The 9,128-nt window shown below is 55.8% G+C and overlaps 2 protein-coding genes across 2 annotated transcripts; both read right to left on the minus strand.

The window, feature by feature from the left end:
• Nucleotides 1–1,510: 1,510 nt before the first annotated feature.
• On the minus strand, nucleotides 1,511–3,350 carry KVR01_004229 (uncharacterized protein; the record flags this gene model as incomplete). The annotated part of the gene is made up of 3 exons (XM_044782139.1): nucleotides 1,511–2,462; nucleotides 2,782–2,799; nucleotides 2,871–3,350. 3 exons carry the CDS (start codon nucleotides 3,348–3,350, stop codon nucleotides 1,788–1,790), a joined length of 1,173 nt encoding a protein of 390 aa, XP_044646393.1. The 3' UTR covers nucleotides 1,511–1,787.
• Nucleotides 3,351–4,443: 1,093 nt separating this feature from the next.
• On the minus strand, nucleotides 4,444–8,421 carry KVR01_004205 (uncharacterized protein). Its single transcript, XM_044794518.1, has 3 exons — nucleotides 7,723–8,421; nucleotides 5,419–7,552; nucleotides 4,444–5,362 (listed from the first exon to the last, which is right to left on the minus strand). Exons 1-3 carry the CDS (start codon nucleotides 7,880–7,882, stop codon nucleotides 5,227–5,229), a joined length of 2,430 nt encoding a protein of 809 aa, XP_044646369.1. The 5' UTR covers nucleotides 7,883–8,421; the 3' UTR covers nucleotides 4,444–5,226.
• Between the last annotated feature and the right edge of the window lie 707 nt (nucleotides 8,422–9,128).

Consider the following 9,128-nt stretch of genomic DNA (forward strand, 5'->3'; position numbering starts at 1 on the left):
GCCCAGTGACTGCCCACAAGACATTCCGGTGTGGACAAATGTGATAGCAAGGACCGAGTCAAGGCCGGAAAAGCGGCTCACTTAGGCAGGCGAAAGCTCAGAGCCACCATCCTGGTCGGCCTTCGCCTTGAGGACATTACCCTTAGATCGCATGTGGACAAACCACGAAGTCAGGCTGACACTTGCTCTCGGGGATCGACACGTAAGTCGTCCGCGGAGTGGATCCTTGGTTCACGACTTGTAGCGCCGTCGACGAGTCGAGACTCGTGATGGTGGCCGAGCATAACAGTCGAAGTGGCGGTCGAAACAGACAGTGAAGAGAAAGGAAATGACAGGTGGTATTAAGTAGTGAAGATCTGGCCAACGGCAAAAGCCATACGGGGGTCGACTTTATTTAGGGACGGATGGCGTACCGGGCCTTAATGAGTCGAATATCAGGCATGCTTAAGTGACCCCTGGGCTGCTTCCATGGATATTACCTAGCCCATGGTGCTTCTAGATCAGCCTCAGAAGCCGCAGACCGGGAGCCGCAGACTGGAAGCCCACTACAGGAAGGGTTGGGCATAGTTTGTCTTGGCCTCGTGGCATCGTAGTATTTCTGGCCCGGCAAGCTGCCTCCGGTTACAGTGCCTTGTCAGATCGATGCGTGCTGAAGATGTCATGCGGTTCCAGGCTCTGGCGGTGGTGGCGTACGCAGCTGTCGAGACCAACGAGTGGAATGCTGCGCAGCCCAAGGTGGACGGACGATGAAGGAGAGTCTGCCTCCTAAGCGTAGGGACGGAGAGCCTTCCACCGTTACATCAACTAGCCATAGCAGGAGCGGCGCAAGTCAGGCTCACGGCCGCGTGGCCACGACGACATAGGAGGGTTGACTTGATGGTTGAATCCGTTGCTCGATGAGACGTTGTGGAGATCCGGTTTTTTCCCACCCGTTGTCATCCTTTGGTACCACCTGTGGACGCCGTCCACTAGAAATCATATAACACAATGCCGTCGTCCAATCCTGAGGCCATATCGTTGGTGTTGATGACCTCCCCTGTCCACACCAGAAAGGGCCCTCCCCGCATCGTCTTCATCCGCTAATGGCTGGTGGTGGATGCGGCATGGCGTCGATGTCGTCTGGCCTCCTTTATTCCCCAGAGGGAGTAAGACGTCGACGCTCAGTGGCCCGCGGCACGAAATGATGTCGATAGCCGGCCGATCCAGGTGGCCAATGAGCTCCTCCACTGCCGGTCAGCTCCAAAAAGGAGGTTGCCAGGATCTGTGATCACAAGCTTCGGGCATCCCTGTTGCCCACTCGCGCCGTCCCTCACCACTTACACGGCCCCCGTCCAGATGCCTCGTGCATTCGCGACTTGTGGGAAGCATCGAGCAGAAGCATCGAGGTTGAGGCCATCGGGGCACGCCGAGCCCCAGATCTCTGTGCAAACGTCTCGTGGCTTCAGAGCACCATGCGAACCTGGTATCCGGTCAAGACCATTTTGAGAGAAGCGTGGAAGAGAGAGCAGAGCGAATAAATGACTGCTGAGGTGAGGCAGTGACCGGCTCATGCACCACTTCCTCTGGCACCACAAAATCTTGTCTGATAGTGAAGCCACGGCTTTGAAGGTGCAAATTGCCTCAGACCCTAGGGAACTAACCTAGCTCAAGTGCTGGCTTCTAAATACTGATTCCCAGTTCTCCCCTCTCTCGAATATCACAACAAACTTATGATCAGAAGAGAGCCTGGCTGAACCAACCACGATCGTATGATATCCCACCCTTCCAAAAATGACAAGCGGTTTGGATCAGAGGCAGACAGCCACCAAGAGAGGCAAGCCAACCCACATCCACAGAGTTGACCGTAGTCCCGCCAGGCCAACACCCCAATCTTCATCTCCGCCACTCACGCCATTGTCATCAGCCACAATCTGATCACCACTCATGTTCTTCTGCCCCGTGAAGAAGAAGCCAGCCGCACTATGATCACCCGCCGTGACAGCTGGGATGAGACAGACGGCCCCCTCCGCGGCAGGATCCACGCACCTCCCCGCCGCGTTATCTCGCCTCTTTTCATCCGTGCTGTTGAAGTAAGCCTTGACGTACCGCACCTCCATCGCAGCGTCCTTGGCCGGCGGCCCACCTGACCATAGGGGGTTCCCGTTGCTCCAGTGGCTCAGCGCGACGTGTCCTGCGGACAAGGGGGACGGGACGGAGGCCGGGTCGTCCAGGACCGCCAGAACAGTGCCGTCGGCGTAGAAGACGACACGGCCTGGCACGAAGTCGAACCGATACTCGTGGAAGTCTGCACGAGGGTCAAACGGGAGGTTGGCTACCGCGTGGCCTGGAGTTCCTGACGCGTCGAAGCCCGCGTTGGCCGATTCTTGGGACTGGAGGACCAGGTGGACGGGGTAGCTTGAGTTGTCCGTGTGGAAGTCTTTGGAAAGGAATTCCATGTCGATCTCTTGGGTGTCGTTGAAGTACTGCCAAGGATATATGTTAGCATTTTGCGCTTGGGTTTTGACTTGTGCTTAGACTGAGTGAAGACGTGAGCAGGACGATGAGCAGGACGATGAGCAGGACGATGAGCAGGACGATGAGCAGGCACTGGTGACACCAATGATGTTCGGCCGAAGGGCATAGCGAGTGCCTCCAACTCACAACATGTCCGAGAGTGCGAACACTTGTGACCCTCCTGCGGTGAGTTCCATTTTAATTTTACACCAGAGTCACCAGCCGCCTCCCTCCTAAGACACAAGCAGAAGATGTCACACTCGAGGAAGCACCGAGCAGCAGACCTACCCAGAAAAAGGCCGAAACCTAAAGCGAAAACACCAGTCAGCAACCGGGTATAGTTCCCATCGACACACCAGCGTGGGGAACCAACATACCGTCCCAGCAGCATCGGTAAGCCTCAAGCTGCTCCTAAAAGAACCACATGAGATGTCCACCCTTGCTGCATCGATCTCGCCACCGCTCAACATTCCCTCAACCACATCGCTTCTGACCACAATCTGCAGGCCTTCGCCATCACCATCACCGCCATGCCCGTCCCGCGTCTCAATGTTGTCTACGGCAAACATCTGCCCGTACGTCCCACGCGCCTGCGTCGCGCTGCGGTTGAACTCCTGCCGCACCCAGTCCGTGTCCTTGGACACGTCGCTTAGGTTGGCAAAGTTGGCCTCTATGAGGTCCGTGAAGACGAACGTCTCCTCTTCGTGCTGCTGCTGCGTGTCTGGGGAGGTGGAGGTGGAGGAGTTGTTGCTGACTGCGGCTGAGTAGCCGCACTCGCAGTCGGCGACGGAGTGCTGGACCAGGAGCATCATGGCTGCGAGCACCAGTAGGGTTCTGTCCACCCTGGGAGTGAGCATTCTGTGAGCTGTGTGCCGTATGGCGTGCGTTTTCGCTGTTTTGAAGAAGAATGAGGAGCTTTCCCCAAGTTTGGCTGTTTTCACTTGCGTTAAAGACGTCTTGATGTCTCAGGATTATCGACCTTCGATAAAGATCGTCCGTGTTTGCGTTGCCAGTAGCGCCTTCAGAGTCTGACCAGACTTAACTTGAGCTGTCCCGTGGCATTTGTCCAGACTAACGAGTGATGTCGTGGCAGTGACTCAGTCACCAAAAGCGAGCAACTCATAAAACAGCTGCCAAGTGTTGCATGATACGTTCTTGTTGTTGTTGGCTCGCAGTGAATGTCACTACCACTCAAAGTCACTGTGGATGAGTGTTGGTTTGTCCGATTTGAACCCCGCAAGCTGCAAGAGCATTGTCACTCGATACGTGTTGGCCCGCCACCGAGGATAGGAGAAAAAGGAAAAAGACAGACCAGGGAACGACGGGTGGCTGCAAGAACCCGCCGGGAGTTCTCAAATCTACATCAAGTCACACAAGTGTTACCTGACTGGCAACCTCGGAATTCAAGTCTCGGCTCGTATGTGTCGCTGTGGGCCTCGACGTGATATTATCTAGCGACTGTGGCATTGTTCTGTGTGTGCGCGAAGTCTGTGTGATGGAACGCAAGCACTACCTATGTACCGGTAACATCTCAGCACACACACCATGTGACTTGCGATGAGCCATCGCACCAGTTCGCGAGACTTCAAGCCGCGACCCTCTCTGGCTCTTCGCACAGGGTCTGGGCTGATCTGGGGGACCGACTATGACTGACTTCACATATACAATCGCCATACCTTTAACAATGATGGTATATCGTAGTAGAGTCCCTGTAACCGAACTATAATCTCTATAATGATGCTCTGTAGGACATTCCTCTGAAGAATGTCATTCTACAGGGGAGCATCCCATAGCAGGGTGTCTTCAAGGAAGTTGTTGTGTAGCGCCAGGTTGTTTGATTGTTGTTCCCCTCCACCCCAAGGGATGGTGGGGGGATACTGTGGCCGGCGTACATCGGTTCAGGTATATGATCACTTGCATCCTGTGAGGGAAACGGTTGGAGAGGCAGTATATCCAGGAAAGAGAAGTGATATTCTTTAAGCGCTACACTGAGCTGCCTGATTTTGTACAATTCAACTCAAATGACTGCTGAGAAAATCCTTGATTAAAGCCAACGCAACACAAATGCTCAACCTTATATTGATATGGCTGGCAAACGACTCAATCCCAGCCCAGCCTCCCCTCCTTGTTCATCATCAGACGCTTCCATGTCCATTTCTAGTACACCATGTGAGAGGAAAAATGTAAAAGCATCGCAGAAAACAACAGAAGCAAGCCATGGGTTGAACAAGGTATCAGGCGCAAGGAAATAAAACACAAAAACAAAAGCATTGGAGACATAAGAAAAAAGCAGACAACAGGATTAAAGTGGCTGCTAGGGGTGACGTAGCTAAAAAAGACAAGGAGAAAAAGAGTTCCCCCGATTGGGACCAGCCAACGATCCGTGTGCGCAGCAGCGTATTACCCCGGGTAGGCTCCGTGTGAGAGGCCGGCAGCTCTTGTGGCCCATTCCCCTTTCCCACCGATTCGAAAAGGGACCAGGACCCAACGCGCCGCCGGGCTTTTGCCAAAACCTTGCCCCCCTCCCTGATTATGCCAGAGTCCATTCTTGAGACGCAAACGCAATTGCAAAGAACATGACCGGGAAACTCAGAGAAGGAAACCTTGACCCCACGCCAGAACCAGACCATGAAAAGCAGGAAAGCAGGAAACCAAAGACGAAAGAGGTATATGCCGGAAGAGAAGCCCTCAATTGAAACACTGGAAGTCGAACATCATTATTCATCGCCGGAATTAGTACACGCTGTCTTCGTCTCCGCCTTGAGACATCGAAGGAGTCGAAACATTGTCGGACATCTCGACGTCGTCGACGTAACCGATCAGCGCCTGAGCGTGGAAGCGGAAGGATTCGCCCATCAAACGAGTAATTCTGACCAGAAGTTAGTGCAATCCGGGGGACAACCGGGCTTCAGGGACTAGACTTACCCCCAGACAACCACCTCGTCAAGCATGGAGCCCCAGAGGCGAGCCACAATAGTGCCAAGTTGCGAAATGTATGGCTGGTCAAGGTCCTTCTCGAAGAGCTTGCGGATTTTGTTGTACATGGCCATTTCCTCCTCGCTTGCCGGCTCATCGTCATGTTCCAGACGGTAGAGCCAGAGGCTGAGGATGATCATGAGGTCCATTCCGCAGAGCGGGTGCTCAATGCTCCAGTTGGTAGGTGAGGTGCGCGCAACCCAGCGCACACCCTGGACCACGGCCGTCTCGATGCAATTGTAGCACTCCTGGATGACCTTGATCATCTCTGAAGAACGCTTGACCTTGTCCCGCGCCCCTGACATCGCCGCATGGACTTCGTACGGGTCATGGTAACGAAGAGCTTCCTGGACGGTCTTGAGGTCGACTTCAAGTCGAGCTCGGGCATTGCGGAACATGGCCGTAGCATTGAAGATGAGAGGGTGGCCCTTGTGGGGAGAGATGACGGGCACAGTAGCGGTCTCGGGCTCGCAAAGGTCGACGGATTTCTCCCAAGTCTCCAGCGCGAGTCTGAGTTTGTACTCGGTGACAACATCTTGCAGCGCTTCAGGGCTGCGCTTGTGGTACCACACTTCAAGGAAAAGAGCATTGATCATCACACGGGTCGCGAACGCGCTGTACCTGATAGTCTCGCCCTGGAACAGCTTGTCGTGAGCCTCCATGAACGTGACACCAGTGGAAGCAGCCAGTTCCTCCTCCCAGGCAAGCTCATCGGGAACCTGCAGGTTCCAGAGGGCCTCGGTGGAGGGCAGCAGCAGGTCCTCGAACTCGTTGAAGCTGATGGCAGGCGTGTGGTTGTACGACAGAGTAAGGAGGCCGAAGAAGATGTACACCGCGTAGTAGGTGCGACGGCACTCCTCATCCTCCACCCACTCGGCCCGGGTCGGTGACCGATTCTCGCGTGCCTCCTGCCTGAGCTTCAGCTCGTAGCGATTGCCAGCAACCATGTTGGCCAAAAGACTCTTGATTGAACAAGCCCACTCGAGCCCCTTAGGATCACCGCTCCAAGTGGCGAAAATCATGTTCAACAGAGAACTTTGCATGGCCCAGAGGGGACATTTGCGAGAGCTGAAGTTTTCCTTGTTCTGCAGGAACTCGTTGATGAGGACCTTGCTACCGACGTGCATCATGAACGCCTGCTCCTGGTCAAAGGCGTAGAGAGCACCGATTGAGAGGACGGACAGAAGGAGCGGCGAGGACACGGTAGTCGGGTCAAAGGACGCGGGATGCAGAAAAGGCAGGTGATGATGGAACATGCCAAAGTAGGTCGACAAGTAGCGGTTCAGACGCTCCAGGTTAGGCATTTTGAAGCCGTCAGGAATCGCGCGTTCGGTATCGCTGCCGTGAACATTGTCCAGAATCATGTTGCGCTCTACATCACTGTTCACCTGAGGGGGCTTGAAGCCAGCCGAGGTCTGGTGGGCCTCTGCGTGGTTCTGAGCGCCGTGCGAAGGATAGGGCGACTGAGAAGTGGGCGTGCCAGTAGCAGACGTCTGAACGGAGTTGCCGAGCGACTGCGACGAGATCGACTCGGGGCCGTTGTCTTGCCGAGCAGACGTGGCGGGCTGGATCGTGCTGGAGCTGGCGAAGGACGGCTGAGAAGCGAAGGAGCCGGAAGCCGAGAGCGAGTGGTTCTTGGGCTCACCCTGGACGAAAGAGTCCCACTGAGGCAGGCCGATCGTGCCATTCGGGTAGGTCACAGTCGGAGGGTCCATCAAGGAGTTGCCGCTCTGCGCGAAGGGCACGGTTGGGCTGCTCTCGAAAGGGCTGCCGCCATTGGACTGCATGACAGCAGTGGCCTTGTGATGGAGGTCAGCAACAAGCATAGCCGCGGTCTCGACGTCGAAGATGCCCTCGCCGCTGGCCTCGAGCTGTTCCAATGCGGGTCCGTCAAGGGCCAGTGAAGGCTTCGCAGGACCGGCGACAGCTGCCTTGGGCTTGGGGCCACCACGACGCTTGCCATCGCTGTGAAGCGGAACGCCACCATCCTTAGCGTGAACGGTCCTATCATGTCGGAGGAGCAAATCGCGTCGGACGAACGTGCTTCGACACTTCATGCATTTGAATGGTCGCTCTTTGGTGTCTGTGATTGGCAGGAGTCAGCTTATGGAGTGTTTGTAGGGGTAGACCAGAAAAGGTTGTCATTTGTGTAACGCTGACTCGAATTTTTCTGGCCCGAGTCCGTGGGTTGATTGTCTCAAACAAAAGAAAGGATTTTCGAGGCGCGTGCTTCGGGCGAGGAACGGGACGTACGTGATCGCTCATGTCTGCTCCTGTGCTCGCTTCTGCTAAAAGCCCGGTTGCAGAACTGGCACTTGTACTTCTTCTCTGGTGCGAGGGAGGTTTTTCGCGAGGCCGAGGCTGGTGATTCAGCGGCGGGCGCAGGCACAGTGGCGACACTTGCACCTGGCATCGTGGAAAAATGGTCTGTCGCGTGGGGTGCGTCTGTCGATCAGGCTTTGCGGAGCGAGAACCGGATAGCTCTAGCAACGGCAACGAGGGGGGACGACGACGACGACGTAGGGGGGCGATGACAGCGACGGGTTGGCAACGATGGCGGGCACTCGGGAAAACGGATTGGCAGCCTCCTAGAACGATAGTTGAAATCGCTCAAACTCCTTGCTCGCTCGCACGCGCTCCCGTGGGGTTTAAAGTGTGTCGACTTGACTGTGAGGGGCGATGCAGTTCATTGGGGTCGATGTGCAGGTCATGGAATAGACCAGGTGGTGCTGGGGATAAGATGGCTGCAGAGGCCAAATAGGTTCTGGAGGGGCTGAGGAATGGTCCTGCCTGGGTTGCAGGATGTGCCGTGACGGGCTGGGGCGAGTGAAGCGTCGCTGACGGTGAGTGGTGATGCGGGAGTGAATGGGAGTGGGAGGAGAGAGAGGGGTGAAATTCGACGAGGGAGATCGCAGAGAAAAAAGGAGGGCGGTTTGCCAGCCCTTGCTGGGGAGGGGGAGCCAGCCCGCCCGCCCGCCAGCCCGCCCAGCCCAGCAAAGCACCCAGCACCCAGCACTCAGCATCCAGCACCCAGCAGGACAGTGTGGCACCCTCCCTCCAACCGGGCTAGTGCAGGATGGTAGAGATTAGGCGGGGTTGGTACGGGCGGGAGACCTGCCCTCCCGCGGAGGTCGTGCAGGGTCAGGGGGTATCGCCCGGGTAGCCAGAGTTCACAATCCCACCCGCACGAAGGAAAGTGGGGTCTTGCGAGCTCCAGATGGGCAGATGTCAAGGGCAGAGGGGTTGCAGACTGACTGCAGTGCTCTTGCGTAAAACCACGAGGGAGGGGGAGGGGGGTCTGGGGGTCTGACCAAGGTTGAGAAGGGCAGGTACTCCGTCCCCCGTGCCGCCATGCCACTCTCTTTCGCCCTGGCACCTGGTTGCACGATTCCAGCTTATTAAGGTCTCTTCGGCAAATTCATTCATTGCCTCTTCTTCACATCACAACCTCTGCGATGTTGTCTCAAATATGCTATGCTCGACCATAAGGAAGAAAGGATGACGGATCACCAGCCCTGTCTCGAAAACAAGATACCCATCTGCGCCGTGGAAGATCCTCGATGGCAGACAAAGAAGAACGAACAAGGACGACAAGGACGGGGGTTTTCTAAATCCCAGATGTGTGTTTTCAAGTACGTACCACTTCGTGCCCAGACCTT

The sequence above is a fragment of the Diaporthe batatas genome (assembly GCF_019321695.1).
Source record: "Diaporthe batatas strain CRI 302-4 chromosome Unknown Contig00004, whole genome shotgun sequence".
Classification (NCBI taxonomy): domain Eukaryota; kingdom Fungi; phylum Ascomycota; class Sordariomycetes; order Diaporthales; family Diaporthaceae; genus Diaporthe; species Diaporthe batatas.